Source organism: Mytilus trossulus, chromosome 7, assembly GCF_036588685.1.
Source record: "Mytilus trossulus isolate FHL-02 chromosome 7, PNRI_Mtr1.1.1.hap1, whole genome shotgun sequence".
NCBI classification, from domain to species: domain Eukaryota; kingdom Metazoa; phylum Mollusca; class Bivalvia; order Mytilida; family Mytilidae; genus Mytilus; species Mytilus trossulus.
Genome location: NC_086379.1, coordinates 27,343,710 through 27,362,883, shown reverse-complemented (window position 1 = coordinate 27,362,883; position 19,174 = coordinate 27,343,710). Strand labels below are relative to the sequence as shown.

At 31.2% G+C, this 19,174-nt stretch overlaps 1 protein-coding gene across 1 annotated transcript in view; it reads left to right on the top strand.

Moving 5' to 3' along the window:
• The window catches only part of LOC134726312 (polycystin family receptor for egg jelly-like), a 97,025-nt gene that overhangs the window by 53,269 nt on the left and 24,582 nt on the right, over window positions 1-19,174 (top strand). The window contains exons 7-17 of the mRNA XM_063590713.1: window positions 700-867; window positions 1,015-1,182; window positions 1,783-1,904; window positions 2,109-2,273; window positions 3,437-3,592; window positions 3,955-4,089; window positions 4,359-4,479; window positions 7,242-7,489; window positions 8,529-8,759; window positions 10,250-10,706; window positions 11,346-11,512. Of these exons, the coding sequence (XP_063446783.1) occupies window positions 700-867; window positions 1,015-1,182; window positions 1,783-1,904; window positions 2,109-2,273; window positions 3,437-3,592; window positions 3,955-4,089; window positions 4,359-4,479; window positions 7,242-7,489; window positions 8,529-8,759; window positions 10,250-10,706; window positions 11,346-11,512 (2,138 nt within the window). The remainder of the gene's footprint in view (window positions 1-699; window positions 868-1,014; window positions 1,183-1,782; window positions 1,905-2,108; window positions 2,274-3,436; window positions 3,593-3,954; window positions 4,090-4,358; window positions 4,480-7,241; window positions 7,490-8,528; window positions 8,760-10,249; window positions 10,707-11,345; window positions 11,513-19,174) is intronic.

Genomic DNA, 19,174 nt, shown 5'->3' with positions numbered 1-19,174 from the left:
TTTATTTTTAAAAGAATTAAATTTTAAAAGAAAATTTTATTTAAATATTTTTTTTTTTTTTTTTAATTTTAAAAAATTTGATTTTTTTGAAATATTTTGCATTTATAAATTTTTCAAACTTTAAAAAAGTTAATTTTAGTTGCCTGCGTCCATGCAAGCATGGACTAAGTTAGCCTTGGTTGCCTTCGTCCATGCATGCATGGACTAAGTCTGTTGTGTTAGTCCATGCAAGCATGGACTAAGTTAGGGTTAGTTGCCTTAGTGCATGCATGCATGGACTAAGTTAACGTTAGTTACCTTCGTCCATGCATGCATGGAGTAAGCTTAGTTTCTAAGTTTTCATGTTTACAAATCATGAAAAGGTTTAGCCATACTATCAAGTTTTGCAATTTATTTCCTAAGGTAAGTTATAATGCACAATATGCATGTAAAACATAATTAATAGGTTGAATATGAAAAAAATCAACTAAACAGAAAAAAAAGGTAATTACATCAAATTAAAAAATAATTGAACTAACACCATGAAATTAAGTGGTAAGAAGAAATGGAGGTTTTCTAAACTTGATGTTGATTTCCAGTTTTATTTAATACCTTGTTATAATATAAATGATATATGGCACAATTTCAAGTACTCCAGTATCTAAATCAGCGCATTTAACTATAGTAAAGATCTTTTACTTTTATTTTTTTACTTTTTAGGTCTAACTGCTGATGAGATAGGTGTCAGACCCGATGCCTTCCGAGAAATGGATAGAATAAGATTTGCATTGATCAGAACACCCGGAAGATATCATTCGGAGGCAGATTATATCGTGTCTGTGAATGCTCCACCATATGGTGGTTCATGTTCTATAACTCCTAAGACAGGTATGAATACATTTGTATAATTTAAAGTTTGTTTGAATCGAGATTTAAAACAATTCAGATATGATAGTTATGCATGAGAAAATTTGAAGTCGGACCATTGATCACACATGGTAAAAATAATATAAATATCTAATGTTTCTTTTTTAGGTATTGCAGTTAAGACTAAGTTTACTATAGCTTGTACAAACTGGTTTGATGAAGGAGACAGATATATACAAAACAGAGCAGAAGATGGAAAGGAATTATTAACATATTCTTTCTATCATATGAGAAACACCACATCTGGTACAGTAGAATCTTTGTTGTCAAAGACGGGTTTGTATACTGTATACGTACTAAGAATATATATTCCTTGAATCATTAAAACAAAATTAAGAATATATCAATTCAGGTATCTCTGAGCAGCTTTGACTTTATTTTAAGGCTATTTACTTTATCATTTTAAGAATATATCAACATACAAAAATTCACAATATTTAAAGAATTTCGAAACAAGCTGCACAATGCTTATACAAATCTGTTTTCTTCAAATACACATTCCAATTAACGATTACATAAACATAGCATGAAATTGTACAATGATATGAAATATAGATAAATGAGTAACTATTTAACAAAGGAAGAAGAAATAGATAAAATATAATTTTAAAATAACGAAAATAGTTGACATACAAAAAAACAAAAAAACAAAAATAAACAAAAAAAAACCCAGAAAAAAAGTCTTAAATACTACACACAGGTCCAGATGAAATGCAACTTTGTCAAAATAGAAAACAACAGTTTAACTTGTAAATCTCTTGCACTTTAGTAAGAAATTTGATTTTTTCTCAAATATATCCTTGTAGTTTTGTTGGATATTATTTTTTCGTGTATCTACGTCGAACTGTTTTTTAGTAATATTATTCTTCATTTTAGAAGGCAGCAGTATTATTACAAAGTTAGCAGTAGGAGATCCAGAAAATAATTTTTATAGCATCATAAGGGTTAATATCATAGATTTCTACAACGGTTTCACAAGAGTGGATTTACAAGTAACGGTAATTCTCACCTTTTGAAAACTATTATGTCCAATACATAAGAAGCCTGTTTAAGACTAACTATATTATCTAAATAGTATTTGAAAATGTTCTGTGAAATAATGGTTAAATCGTAAAATGACGTTCAACAATCTACAGTTCTATTGTTGATTTTCTATTTGCGGTGAAAAAAAATGAACATACTCTGTGTCTTATCATTTTCAGGTTTATAATGTCATTAACACTGAAAGATCTACACAATCAAATACAGAACTGATTAAGACTATTAACGAACTAGTAAATGACGGTATGGTTAACGCACGAATCAGTAATGATCCTAAGCAGGTCATTTATCAGGCTTCAATTATCGTGGCTTCTATTGCATTAATAGTAAGTAGAAACTCACTCACAGTCACCATACCCCTAAATATATAAAAACCAACTGTACTTCCCAAAATTCATTTTTCGTATATCGGTTTAAATAATGATTTTATGTATTTATGACATAGACAAAAAGTACCAAATAACTTACTTATAATCGATAGAAAAAAATGCATATCGTTGTAAAGATTTGTTTTTTGTTTGTATCTAAAGATAAATTATAGTTTACGGCGATAAGACATTACATTTTTTTATCTTATTAACAAAATTGTACCGAATCAATTCAAATTCTGTATATTATTAGAATTAAATAATTATACTGGTCACAGTCTAACTATTATTGGTTGTTCTCTTGTACTTATCCTGTCGATATCTAACTTTCTCCTCTATTAATTTTACACTGCTATTTTTTTATTATGTTATCAAATACTTACAAAAATAACTAAATAGTATTGCTCATGTTGATGTAAAGCTATCATGATCCTGCATTCTGTCGATTCTTATAGTTTGGCATTGCAAAATATCATTTATATTTTCGTTGACTCTCTATGATGTCTTTACACTTATTCCATTGGTGCGTACTCAGACACATGATTATTTGTTATTGACTTTGCCCTAGCTTTAAATAACCGATAGAAAATTTGTAAGTAAAGTCTTCTTGTTTGATTATTTTTTTGTGTAGCTAGCCGCAACACCAGGTTCAACCCACCAGTTTTTCTTAAAATGTCCTATGCCAAGTCATGAAAATGGCAGTTGTTATCTTAATGTTCATTTATGTGTGAGTTGTATTGTCGTTTTGCTTTTTTGTTGCACGTCAGCATTTCCGTTGTTTCGTTGTTTTCCTCTGATAGTTGATGTGTTTATCTCAGTTTTAGTTTGTAGCCCAGATTTATTTTCTCTCAATCGATTTATGACTTTCGAACAGCGGTATACTACTGCTGCCTTTATTTGTATCGATCTGATGAGTCAAATATCTTTCAATTGATCCTTATTATCGTTATGATACTGTTTAAAAAATTATAGAAAAAAAGATATATCAAATATAATCTTAATGAAAATTAAACGTTATAAACTTGGAGTCACTCGCGATAAATAAAGTCATGTCAACTAGCAATTATTGTTTTTATCGGTGTACAAAAAGAGTCACTTATAGTGTAGCTAATATTTTTTAGCCAATTCAACCAGAGACGTTTAATACCACGGACAACCCGTTAGAATGGGTTTCTGGATTATTGGAAGCCACAAAGAATGGAACGAAACCATATGACGATATACTGCATGATCTGCTAAAATATTATCAAGATCCTATTAAGGCGGTTATTGTACAGGTAGGTATATTTGATCAGAGCGAGTAAACAGTTATCAATAGCTACCAGGATTATAATTAAATACGCCAGACGCGCGTGTCGTGTACATGAGACTCATCAGTTACGCTCAGATCAAACGATTGTTTATATTACATACTGATTTGATAATTGTATTTATAGAAATTAAATACATCCTAATATGGATTAATAAATCATAATAAGGATTCTGCGTAAACGTTTTATTAGCTATGATAAGAGAAGCTAAGAATAAATATGTGTAAGGCAAACTGCATTTTCAAATACCTGACAGTTATCCGAATCAAGGTAGTATGATATGCAAATAAAAATTACCAAGTATTTTAAACTTAATCATTTTTTTCAAGGCTGTTGAGAATTTGACAAAAGAAATGGAAGCCAAGTTAATGTCGGATAACTCAACTTTTCATATCACAGAAATGGCCACCAATGCTTTCGGCACTGCCCTTAAAAACAATAAACTAGTTAATAACTTTGCCGGGGTAAGTCTTATAAAATGAAGTTTATTGCCATTATGAGTTAATTAATTAACATTATGAGTTAAAATCAAGAGATACATGAAGATTTTTATATATAAGTAAGCAGATATCGCATTCTCCGAAATTAAAGATAAAAAAGAAATATCGAAAGTTTTGTTCATTCCAAATGAAAGTGTGAATCGTTATATTTAAAAATATACGTCGAAATTATTAATTTTTTGGGGCATACAAAACAACCTAATATAATCTAATTCGTTGAATTCGATTTTTAGATTTCAGGATCCAATGCACTAATAAATCTTGCTTCACGTTTCAAAAACGCAAGTGAAAATGCATTATTAAGTGATGGTTTGTTCGATAGCTCAGACCTTCATTTAGACTCAACATCAACTGGTGAGAACTAAATTTAAAATGCTAGAAAATTTAATCAAGTAATGATATTAAATTACGAGAAGCAACAAGTATTACTCTGTTATTTGATAACTTTTGTCTACTAGAACGTTTAATGAAAGGTTATGTAATATATTGATATTTTACTTATTGAAATGTGAGACGGAATTTACTCTTCAGTTGTATTAAGTAAGACTGACCATTATTAAAAAAGCCTAATTGTGTTCAGCACAAAATAAGAAGATGGGTCAATATTGACATTTGGACACATATCCAGCAGAGACCGACTGACTTAGATGTAAGCAACTATAATTTAATGTATTGGGGTCAACAATTTACAAACCCTTTACAGTGTAATTAAATTAACGGTGCAATGATTAAATGTCAAACAATGCAACCGAGAAAACCAACGGCCTGGTTAATGTACAAAACAAAAATGACCAACGACAACAACTTAATTACAGGTTTCTGACTTGAGACAGACACAAAATCTGACAGTGTTACATTTTTAGCGAGAGTTGAATCCCCTTAACAAAGGACCGTGCTGTAGCATTTCAACATAAAACAAACTATTAATATCTATTAAAAAAAGCATAACTCTTCAGATTGACAAATAAATACAATATCAAAAACGTTTGGACTCAAGGTATTTGCAGTTACTAAAAACTAGTTCAAAGCCAATAACAACTGATAAAAATAAATCAGTGTACATCCAATGAATTTAGTGATTGGACGTAATAAACAGTTTGAGAAATGACATTGTGCAATGTCAGAATATAAGCATCGACCAGATGTAGAACCGGTATCGTTCATACCTCTACAAGAATATATATTCAGTTATATTAAAAAAAAATTATAACAAAATTAATGTCAGTTATGATATATATAAATACAATATTCAAAGATCTTAAATTTGCTGATATTTTCTAGAATAAGACTTCCTTGTAAATCATATATCTTATGGTCTTTCAACGATATGCCTTAGAGTAACAGCTTAAATAAAGTGAACAGGGACTATTATATAAGTGTTGGTCTTTGTTGGGGGAAAGGATGTTGTGTGCTATACAACTTTTTTCCCACAATAACTTGTATTTAAAAACTTTTCCAATGACCTCAATTAATCGTTAATCAAACTCTGTTTTGTTGTTACATAACATATCTAGCTATTATAAAAATATGCCTTGAATATTAAAAAACAATATTTTGAGCTGATTACTAGTGTTTGATGCTTTTATAATAATTCTATTTTAATTGTATTTTGTCATCTTGTAATACATGATGAAAAAGAAAAGACTTGACAATGTACTTCTATAGATAGATATAAAAAGGAGAATGAGCTCATAAGACAGCTAATCAAACTATGAAACAGATTCATGCTATTGTCCCTTATGGGGCATTGTGTCAGTGGTTATCGATGTTTCAATGTGGTTTGTTTTGGTGTTTGTTTTTGTATTAGTTTTAATCTTTTTTTGTTAATGTCAGATTATTGCGTCTTTTGCGACATACGTTGCTTCATTTATATAATTATTCTTCAAGTATAGACTCGGGTACTTTCATAAAACTGTGAATGGAAACACAGATTGCGTCAAAGAGACAACATCTCGACCAAAGAGAAAAAAGCAGTCCATAGCCACCAATGGGTCTCAAACACAGCGTGAAAATACTGCACCCGGATGTAGGCTTAATCAATGCAATAATGTATACTACCAATACAGGAAAGGTGAACTGGCATACGAGGTCTCTAAATACATCACACCCAAAGGAGCTTTCGTTCGTAGAAGCCATATCAATTATGTGTATCAGTGGGGGTGGGGGGATTTAAAAGCATAAAAATATAGTGTGTTTGCTAATACATTTAATTATCAGCGCCGTGTGATGTTTCATAGGCTGACTGGTTTATGTCCAACAAGCCCAAATCGGTTATATCATCATACTGGATAACTGGACCGCCTGTTAACTCTGAACCGCCGGTTAAATGAACCACCGGTTAACTCTGACCCGACGGTTTTCTATACAAATAGGGTGCCAACATTAATCAACTATTCTGCCTCTGAAGAAGATCTTTTTTGGACTGAAACCGGTCAGACTATGAAACTTAACCAGGCACTGATAATTATGTGTGTTGGCATATATATTATATTTTTATGCAATTATGTATACTAGTTCAGCGAAAATGGTCTTTCGAAACATATAAATGAACTAAAATTTAAAAGAAATACTAACAAATGCCAGATGTGCCTGAATTCGTATCGGCACTTTAATGCAGTGAGGTTAAACATGTTTTGTGAGATCTCAAACCTCCTCCTATACCTCTAGGCAATGTCGAAAGAACACACACACAGCAATATGCACAATAAAATTCGGTTTAAAAGAATTCACAGTCCGATGTTAGAATAGGTAACAGTAGAAACGAAACCAAGCAAAATGTAATAAACAAACACACAGGAATACGCACAGTAAACTTCGGTTTAAAAGAATTCCAAGTCCGATGTTTGAATATGAAAAGGAGAAGCTAAGCTAAATAACAACTATCAACCTTAACTAATAAAGGACTACTAGCAGTTACAAACATGCAAGTTTGAACCAAAAGACCGTTTGAAAACTTCGTTTTTTCCACTGTAGATTTTATTTGTTTTTAACGTTCGATTGATGTCTTGTCTATTTTGATGTTGATGTATGTCGTACATGTATCTTACTGTTAATTATGGAATGTTTCAATACAAATTTGTGGAAGGACAGTGAATTTGAATCAATTATATTTTAAGCTATTGTGACATTAGTGTCTGCTGTTGTTGGATCAACACTGACATCAAATTTTCCGGAAAATAGTTTGCCATTGTTATCTGCAACAACTGCTGATGCAAGAAAACAAGTAGACTTTTATGCAAAGATGTACAAAGACGATGCTTATAGTACAATGGAAGATGGTGAATTAAGTCCAGAGGAGCGCACTGGACTATACTTATTGAGGGCGAGAATTTCCCAGGCCGAGTTTGAGGAAAAACAAATATTGGTATTAATTATTTTTTCAAATACAGCAGGAGAAGCAATATATGTTTCGTATGCAAAGAAACAATACAGATACATTTACACAATAACACAATAGCTTTTAATCAAGGCCATTATAGCTACTATGAATTTTTGTCCTGGACATATATTCGTATTTATTTCAATCTTAAGCAATGGTAACATTAATGCGGTGTTTGTGACGATTCCTGAATTCTAAAACTAAGATTAACGGTTTCGACTTCCAAAGTTTTAATTCGTGGTTTCTAGAATGTACATTGACATTTATTTTAAGTCATATGGATAGAGTTTCTGATAAAATGTCAAGAAAATGATTTAACTAATGCATACATATATATTTAACTAAGTCCTCTGAATGCATTTTTTATGCCCCACCTACGATAGAAGTGGTGCATTATGTTTGCTGGTCTATGCGTCCGTTCGTCTTGTTTCAGGTTAAAGTTTTTGGTCAAGGTAGTTTTTGTTGAAGTTGAAGTCCAATCAATTTTAAACGTAGTACATATGTTCCCTATAATATGAGTTTAATAAATGTTAATGCCAAATTAATTTTTTTCTCAAATTTTCCGGTCCACTGAACATAAAAATGATAGTGCGAGTGGGGCATCCGTGTACTTTGAACGCATTCATGTTTATACTTATTATGCAACAGTATTATATGATCGACAATTAAATATTTCTCTCTGTGATTGTTGATCGTAAATTTTGGGAATTGATTTACTTTCGAGCCTTTTTGCCGAAGATTATCGATGTTCTCATATTGATAAACATTCAACACAAAATCATGGAGCATGTAAAAAATAAATGGATAATAGATTGACGTTTGTTTTTTAACTTGTCTCGCTAACCCATTCAACGCATCACATCTTGCTCCATATTGAATTTTTGTAATTCCCTCAGGTTTTTTGTTGCCTTGATTTGTTTCTTCTTAGTGGAATTATGAGATTGAACATCGGCACACTATTGTTGCCTTATGTTTTATCAAAAGATTTGAAGTAATAAGTTATTATTCTTGTCAATATTTCCAGGCATCATTAGCAGATGTATCAATAGACACAGCGTTGCACGTTATCAATGACCAGGGATTGAATATGATATGTAAAGGCTGTCAAACAACCTTCAACACAAAACATGTAAATCTTCACATATTTAAAGCAAGACGTCAAGAGAGATCCTTAAGTGAAGTACCAAATGGTATACTCCAGAATTCGACAATTCCTGTGAGGCTAGGCGATATGAATGACATAACTTCACTTGGAGTAAGAATGCCTAATTTTAAAAATTTAAAAATTATTTTTTTATAATTGTTGTTTTAAACGCGTTTATTTTTTGCTCACCTGGCCCAAAGGGCCAAGTGAGCTTTTCTCATCACTTTGCGTCCGGCGTCCGTCGTCCGGCGTTAGCTTTTACAAAAATCTTCTCCTCTGAAACTACTGGGTCAAATCAAACCAAACTTGGCCACAATCATCATTGGGGTATCTAGTTTAAAAAATGTGTGGCGTGACCCGGTCATCCAACCAAGATGGCCGCCACGGCTAAAAATAGAACATAGGGGTAAAATGCAGTTTTTGGCTTATAACTCAAAAACCAAAGCATTAAGAGGAAATCTGACATGGGGTAAAAATGTTTATCAGGTCAAGATCTATCTGCCCTGAAATTTTCAGATGAATCGGTTAACCTGTTGTTGGGTTGCTGCCCCTGAATTGGTAATTTTGAGGAAATTTTGCTGTTTTTGGTTATTATCTTGAATATTATTATAGATAGAGATAAACTGTAAACGTTAATAATGTTCATCAAAGTTAGATTTACAAATAAGTCAACATGACCGAAATGGTCAGTTGACCCTTTTAGGAGTTATTGACCTTTATAGTCAATTTTTAACCATTTTTCATAAATCTAAGTAATCTTTTACAAAAATCTTCTCCTCTGAAACTACTGACCCAAATTAATCCAAACTTGGCCACAATCATCTTTGGGTATCTAGATTAAAAAATGTGTGGCGTGACCCGGTCAACCAACCAAGATGGCTGCCACAGCTAAAAATAAAACATAGGGGTAAAATGCAGTTTTTGGCTTATAACTCAAAAACCAAAGCATTTTGAGGAAATTTGACATGGGATAAAAATGTTTATCAGGTCAATATCTATCTGCCCTGAAATTTTCAGATGAATTGGACAATCGGTTGTTGGCTTGCTGCCCTCCAATTGGTAATTTTTAAAAGAAATTTTGCCGTTTTTGGTTATTATCTTGAATACTATTATAGACAGAGATAAACTGTAAACAGCAATAATGTTCAGCAAAGTAAGATCTACAAATAAGTTAGCATGACCTAAATGGTCAATTGACCCCTTAAGGAGTTATTGCCCTTTATAGTAAATTTTTAACAATTTTCATTAATTCGGTAAATTTATGTAAATTTTCACGAAATATTTTTCTCTGTTACTAATGGGCAAGGTTCATTATAGATATAATTGTAAGAAGCAAGAACGTTCAGTAAAGTAAGAACTTCAAACACATCACCATCACCAAAATACAATTTTGTCATGAATCCATTTGTGTCCTTTGTTTAATATGCACACAGACCAAGGTGAGCGACACAGGCTCTTTAGAGCCTCTAGTTTTTGGAATGCTAGTATACCAACAAACTTAAAAATCGCTTTTAGTACTGTGTTTACTATAAAACAGTTAAGCATTTCGGAAATTTGCATTTCAAGTATCAAATATTAATATATTTAATTTTGTATTGTAGATTGCAGATTTCCCAAAGAATGTGTATATAGCCGGTAGTTCAGACACAGCTTTAGTTACGTCAAATGTCCATAAATTGTTTCTAAAAGATAAAAATTATAAAACTTGTATTCCGGCCAATTTAATGGTTGCAATTAACCAAACTACTCGAGCTTTGCAATTTTCTCAGATCTTACCTGTATACACAGAAGGGGATGCTTCTAATCTCTTTTACCACTCATTTTTTTATCGTGACAATGGAGACTACGTGTGTGTGTCAGTTCTTCCAGTACAGGGCGTTCCAGATTATGTTACATCATATGACGTCTATGTAAAATTCGATACCCAGCCAACTCACTTAAGTTATGACGCAAAAGGAAGAACATCACCTGACAATGACAGAAAGATATGCTTCCCTCCTCAATTGTTTTCTTCAACGGGAGAGATGCATGTAGCCCTGCATGCAAATAGTAAAGTGGGTAAGACATAAGAACAAACATAAATCGTATTCTGTATAGAAATTTGAGTTAGATGCTCTAACGGTACGAAGACTAAAATAAGTGAAACCATTTAATCATGATACTACACATGTATTAAGTTGACTCTAAATCATATTGAGTAACTCACACATAGCTTAAAGGTTTATACAGCAAACTGTTGCCCGGAGTAAACAATCAACGTCTAAGATATGTGTCCTTTGATGTACTATACTGAATGTTCTGTTATCATTGTCTACTAAATCTTACATTAAAAGTCCATGACGTCATATGTAACAACGTTGATAAGATAAATAACCAAAAAGAAGTAAATAAACGCAGCATAGATACATTGTACCAGGATTAAAATTTTATATTTACGCCAGACGCGCGTTTTGTCTACATAAGACTCATAAGTGACGCTCGAATCAAAAAATGTTTAAAAGGCCAAATAAAGAACGAAGTTAAACAGCATTGAGGACCAAACATTCCTAAACTTTTTACCAAATACAGCAAAAGTAATCAATTCCTAAGGTAGAAAAGCCTTAGTTTTTCAAAAATTCAAAGTTTTGTTATCAGTTAATTTATAATTATGAACATATCGATGATAACTAAAGATATATATTTTTCTTCGGTTGACAGTTTTTGGGTCCCTTGGTTATGTATGGGAACCAATAACCGGAAGATATGCTAATGGATCATATAACATATCAGCACCAGAACTAATGCCGTATAATTTGCATATAGTGACATCAAATTGTAAAGAGTGGAATCCCAAAAGACAATCATGGGTTTCAGTCAACTGTGAGGTAATCAAACTTATTTCTTTAAAGGATTTTTACTGCTACCACAGGATTAAAATGTAGAGAGATACTGAAATAACTTAAGTCTGGGTTTTTGTCTCTGATTCTCGAGAAAAAAAGGCAGACTTTGTGACTGATATTTATAAAATTAACATATACTCGCGACAAGAAAAGGAAAGACAAATTGTAAGGATTTGTAATGCTATTCAGGATTCCTAAGAAAAAGTTTATATGCATAAGTCTGTAAAAAAAGTATTTATAATGAGGCTCATTATAAATATTTGATATTGGATTATTAATGAATATTGATATAAATGAAGTATAATAGACCATATTGAATTTTCAATTCACAAACATTAAAAATTGAGAATACAAAAAGCAAATATACACAAAACAGGTCACACTAATAAAGTAAGTTTGTGCACATTTATTGAAATTTTACGAATTCATGAATGTCGTTGTAGATGTAGTTTTTGCGAGCATCAACAATGCCTCTACTCTTTACAACTTTAAAGGTCCATCTCAGGGTTTTGTTCTATAATGGTGCATCATAACAATTAATCTGTTTGGAAGGTCTAAGTTTACAATGTGTATTCATTAATTTAACGACATTAATGTCATTTTTTTTCCAGTTAAATATGAGACTAAACTTTGTTTTTCTTTGTTTCATTCCCTGATTTTTAGGATTTTTGAGGTATATACAAAAACATTTTACAAAATTATGTACTTAAGTGGTGTCTATTAAATGAAGCAATTGAACAAAATGATTTAATGATACCATACGACCTCATACTGTATTTAACACATGAATGCGTTTTATATGTGTGTGTGGTTTTTTTTAGCTAGCTATTACGTTTTAAAGATTTGACTGAATATCAATTGAATAAAATTATAGACTCAATATACTTGGGAACATTTAAGTCCTTATACGGTACCACAGTCCCACTAGGCCACGATCGCACTACGATTTGTAAAAAAAATGCAAATTTTGATGATCGTAAGGTCGTATCACAGTCGTTGTGAGGTGTTCAGGATCGTGACGAGCGTGGCTAACCTTGAACATGCTCAAAACAATCGTGGTGCGGTCGTGGCAAAATCAGGTAGTAGAAGAAGCGTAGTCAGAGCGCAGTAAGGTCGGGGTAAGATTGCAAAGGTCGCTGTACCAACGTAGCGAGAGCGTAGTGAAAGCGTGATTCTATTCGGAGAGACTTCGTTACGATCTCACACCAACAGCGACGTTGTTACGACCTCACAACGACCATCACGTTATCACCACGACCCAACCGCGATCGCAGTATGAACGTAGCATAATCGTGATAAGAACGTGCTATAATCGCAGTAGAAGCGTGGTAAGATCGTGTTGCAATCGGATAACTCGTGTTATGGTCGTAGTGAGAACGTGATGAGAGTAGAAGGATCATGATAATCGTAGAAAAAGCGTGTTGAGAACGCGGTACAATCGTAGCAGGATCGTGGTAGAAGCGTAATGAGGACGTAGTATCATCGTGAAAGCAACAACAGTTTACATTTTCATGCCGCTCATACCGCGAATTGACCACGACCTGAATTTATGTAAGATCGCGGTGAGCGTGTTGCGATCGTGGTCTAGTGGGACTGGGGCTTTATGTCGAAAGAAAAAAAATTAAGGTGATAACATGTCGTGCTGCTCAAAACAGTACACATTAGATATATGCGCCTGCATTTGGTGATGTCAAGGAAAAGAGAACGAAATTATGGTAAAAACCAAAGCAATATTTGTTCAGGGATGACTTCAACATAACCATTAGTAACCCTTTGTTCAATAACTTCAATGTAAGCACAATCCTCTATTAATGGAATAAGAAGTAGAAGACGCAAAAGGAACAATCGAACACCAAACGTTAAAGTTAAACAGAAAACCCAATGGTCAAAAGAAACAAAAACGACATCAACAAAAACCGTGTACAAAACACTACACACTTCGTGCTCCGAAGGGTGAGATAAACCTGATTTATTAAAAACATTCTTCATATTACCAATGACATAACAAACAATCGGGGATCAGACGCATCTGAAAATGTCATAATCGAAAAAATATAAACAGAGGTCGGGATTGCGGTAACCATAATTTGAACATGGTAAAGTCCGTACATCATTTTATGGAACAGATTCTTTGGAATACCTGGAAGATATATTCTCCATATGCAGGTGCTGATTTTTACTATATAACAATACAATACAATACAATACAAAGTTTTTTATTGTCAATTATGACGCCAAATAATTTGAGCAGTACAATTAAGTTCAATTTCATACAAGTGATTACATATTGATTACATTGATTATTTAACAATTAACAAAGTCAAGTCTTTTTCACCCAAATAATATCTGGAAAATAGATGAATATATATATTTATATATAGTTTTACAATATAATATAGATGGACAAACTACCGGTGACTAAACTGTATCTCGAATTGATTTTCTCTCTTTGAATAAAGTACACAATAATAAACTTACTTTTTTAATTATAACATTATCCTCAGATGACATTAACCATATTGATTTTGATTTATTTGGGAGGCTTTTAAAGTTTTTGTTAACCTTATTTAAGTAATCTATATATTCAGATCTTTTATTTTCTAAAACAGGACACTGAAGAAGAATATGAATTTCATCTTCAACTTCAGTGTTACATAATTTACATATTCTATCCTCAACTCGAAGCCCCACATATCTGCCTCTTTCAATTTCTACTTTATGTGCACTGACTCTAAACTTAGTGAGCAGTCGCCTTTCATCCTCATTTAAAATTGATAAGTATTTTTCCATATAAATATTTTCTTTAAATAGTTTATTTCCATGCGGTTTATTTTGTCTATCATTATAAAGTTCAGATTTCCAAATACAAGAATATTTCTGTTTTAATTTCCGTTAAATTATTGATTTTAAATCCATCTTTGAATTTTTAATAAGTTTAAGATCTATATCAAGATATTTCATAAGAATAGCAATAAAACTATACCAACTATTTTTGTTTAAACTATTTAGTGATCTAGAGACATTCAGGGCTTCAGAGAGAAGGATATCATCAGACTTTTATATATATTTATAATATCTAAACATATTTAAAATTACTTCAAGAATTAAGGGAAAGCTGCCCATTTCACCCAATACAGCTATATTTGTAGATTTTTTACCTAAACCCAAAGAAAATTTACAGAATTTGACATGAACACTTTCTTTTTTCATGTCCTTGCATAGTTTAAAAAGATTATGTTCATTTTTATTTAGTTTATTTTATTACTGAAGATCCCCATATGTCACTCCCATATAACAACACAGGTTTCACAGTATGATCTAATATATGTGAAAGTGTGTTAATTTTAGGTTTATATAAGTTAAAACTTTTTTTATATTTAAATAAAGCTTTCAGTCCCCTTTTATATAAATCATCTTTAGCCTCTGTAAAGCTTCCACTTGCGCTTACATAAATTCCTAAATATTTATAGCCCCTAGCCCTTTCAATAGGTATATTATTAATATTAAATATTTTTTCATCTAGTTTTCCTGTTTTATTAAATACTACTGATTTAGTTTTCTTTATATTTATTTGGAGCCCCCATTTATCACAGTAATTATATAGTTTATCAATACACCTCTGTAGACCATCAGCTGTTTCTGACATCAATACTAAGTCATCTGCATACAATAAGCAATTAAGGTGTAAGGAATTTAAAATAGCAGGTTTACATGTCTCATCAAAAGAGTCAATAATATCATTTATAAAAAATTTTAATAAAGTGGGGCTTAAACTATCCCCTTGTTTGACTCCTATGTTAGATGTAAAGTTTTCAGTCATAGAATATTTGTTTACCTTTACACAAAGTTCAGTATTATTATACATATCTTTTAAAGTGTTATAAAATAAATCACTGACTCCAATATTTCTCAGTTTATAAAAAAAGTCCATCATGATTAACAGTATCAAAGGCTCTTCGTAGGTCAACAAAGCACGTAAAGAATTTTGTATTGCCTTGTTGAGTATACTTTTCTATAAGAGTTCTCAAAACTAAATGATGATCACTGGTGCGCTTGCCTTTACTGAAACAAATTTGTTCCGGTTTAATAATATTTCTACTTGCCAAAAATTTCTCTAAACGAATGTTTAAAATTTTCACAAATAACTTGCCTAAACAACTTCCAATGGTAATTCCTCTATAATTTGAAGGATCAGCTTTTGAACCACTTTTTAATAAAGGAACTATATATCCTTTTGCCCAAATTTTTGGAAAATTTCCTGAGTTTAAGATACTATTAAACAATTTTTGAAAACAAGAAACTAAATATATTTGACTGGACTTTAACATTTCATTTAAAATTGAGTCAAAACCACTGGCTTTTTTTATTTTTTAGTGTACTAATCGCCTTTTCTATTTCTGCTTTTGAAATCAAATTATCAAGTTCAGTAAATATTTTTTTCTCTTTCCGTGTCTTTAAGCTTATCTTTTAAATAATCACAGGATGCATTAGTGTCTTTTTCATTTAAATTTTTAAAATAAGAAAACCAAGCATCTGTTGACACATCAGATGTGGTATTCTCCCTATTTGTATCTGATAACTCATGAAGCAGTGCCCAATATTGACTTGGATTATTGTCTTTTAAATTATCTAATTTATCTATTAAATCTTGTCGAAATCTCTTATTTTTTTCTTCCTTGTTTTTCTGTAATGTTTTAAGAGACTGAAAAAAGATGACCGTATTACTGGATCAAAAGGATATTTTTGTAATAATTTTTCTTTGTCATTTAAGTTATTTTTTAATTTAGATAATGAAGCATCTAACCACTTGGGTTTTTTCTTTACATTTTGTTTTAACTTGCTTGCTGATTTTTTAGTAGGCTTTTGTTTTAGTGATAAATTTGCAGCTTCAGAGAATATAGTATTAACATCTTTAATCTTATTATTTATATCAGAATGGTATTCAGTGTTATTGAAATTCAAAATTTTTTGTTGCATACTGCCTGAAGATAATGCTTCCTGAAATAATTCAGTAGAGTTCTCATTCCCTTTATAACTTTTAAGAGACATCTGAGTTTGACATGTTTCTCCTTTTATTTTACAATGTATGTTCAATAACACAGAAATTTGACAATGATCAGAGAGATCGCCCAATAAGTTATGGACTTTAAAAAAACATACTTTTGATAATAAATTTTCTGATACAATAAAATAATCTACAACACTACATCCATTTGGAGTATAGCATGAAGTTCACAATGGAAACCTGAGATCAGGGATTGGCACGATTACTGACAAATGTAATCGATTAATGATCGATTACATGAAGAATTTTTGTGCAATCGATTAATAATCGATTACTCAAAATTTAGTATGTAATCGATTACAATCGATTACTTTATCAAAAGTAATTACATTACTTTTTGATTACTGTCAATTACATACTTCAACATTTCAACAAAAAATAACATGACTAAAACACGATTATATAGCTCAACATTTGTATAGTGAAAATTAAGAACTTTACAAAATGCATTATTCAAAGCATTGTTTCTAAATTATAAGTTAATAGCTGTTTTTTTTTTTATATCAAATCTCTTGATGAAGATTAGAAATATTTAAAAAATCTTGAAATTTTGACTTTCAACACAAATGAAAGATGTCATCGCATTGCAATAATCACTTATTCATAGCTAATTGTTTTTCAAAAATTTAGCTTTCTTACTGACTTACTTTAGCTTTTTTGTTTTTACTCTTTATAAAAAAAATGTTTTAGCATAGTTTATTAGATATAGGAAGATGTGGTGTGAGTGCCAAAGAGACAACTCTCCATCCAAGTAACAATTTAAAAAGTAAACCATTATAGGTTAAAGTACGGCCTTCAACACGAAGCCTTGGCTCACACCGAATAACAAGCTATAACGGGCCCCAAAATTACTAGTGTAAAACCATTCAAACGGGAAAACCAACGGTCTAATGTTTAAGGAAATATAAAAAGAGTAGAATAATTAATTAGTTCAGCTAATTTTTAAAATCAAGATTTATTTTTATAATGACCTGCATGATTTAACCCTTTTGTTTGGATAACCACCCTAATTACAGATTATTTAACTGCCACTGGAGTACAATTTATAACCTAGGGCTAAATACTGTAAATTTCCTTCTTAATTAGACATAAGATAATTGAAATAAAAACAAAGTATGTTTGATATTGATTAGAAGACTTTGATCATCTCATTATACAAATTAGAAAAGGCAAGAATTTTGTTAAGATTTGTAACTTCTTCAATCAAATCATATACCAAATATATGTATAGTGTCAAAGGGATACTATATATCTATTTCTAAAACGAATTGCTAAGCATTGCCATTGCTTCATTGTTAAAAGGATTTTGTGTTCTTTTTTAATTTAGTTTATATACATGTATATCATACCATTTAAGAAATCAACTGTTTATCTATTCTAATCTTTAATTTCAACTCTGATTGAAAATGATGTTTTCAGGAAATTAAATACAAATAAGCCTTCTACTTTTAAAAAATGTAGTACAGAACTTACCGAAAGACAGAAACATTTCTTATTTAAGATCTATTTTACTATTTAAAATCTATTTTCTTATTTAAATATCAAAGCTCTTTAATTATTGACAAGCACATACATCCATTTGTTTCAATAGCTAGATATAAAGTAAATTTAGGTAGGGGATCTGGTTGCTCATAATGCAGCTTGAGACAATAGATATAAATAAGGCAGTTGCTTAACTCTCAAGTATTGTTGATGCATAATATTTTATCTGTTCTATAAAGTGATAACATAGATATAGGAAGATGTGGTGTGAGTGCCAATGAGACAACTCTCCATCCAAATAACAATTTAAAAATTAAACCATTATAGGTTAAAGTACGGCCTTCAACACGGAGCCTTGGCTCACACCGAACAACAAGCTATAAAGGGCCCCAAAATTACTAGTGTAAAACCATTCAAACGGGAAAACCAACGGTCTAATCTATATAAACAAAACGAGAAACGAGAAACACGTATATATTACATAAACAAACGACAACTACTGTACATAAGATTCCTGACTTAGGACAGGTGCAAACATTTGCATACATATTTTCCTCTGAAATAGGTTATTTTTCATCAAACTATTTTACTAAAGTAATCGAAAAGTAATCGATGATTACATCCAAATTTTTGCTGTAATCGATTAAATTACGATTACATGTAATCGAAAATGTCTTCAATTACAGATTACTGTCGATTACTTGAAAAAATGTATTCAATTACAATCGATTACGATTACAGATTACGATTACCCCATTCGTGGCTGAGATCATATATTTTCTCGTAAAGTATAATTCTCAACTGGTCATTATGATTGAAGGCTAGATATGGCTCAAGATTTAAAATAAGACTTAGCTCCGTCATTGGTATCACTTTGACTAAGTCAAGTTAATGCGAGTCTATTATTAGTTGTATGCATTTATTTGTATTACTGTTTTTGAAATTTCTGACCTGAAACCGCCAAATTACATGAAAAGCTAAGCAGGCGAAAGTCAATAACTTTTATATTATTTGTTTTCATTTGCTTTCTAAATTGCCATTCTAGACATAATTCTAAACAAACATAACAAGATATCAAATATATGTAAAATAATTTTATT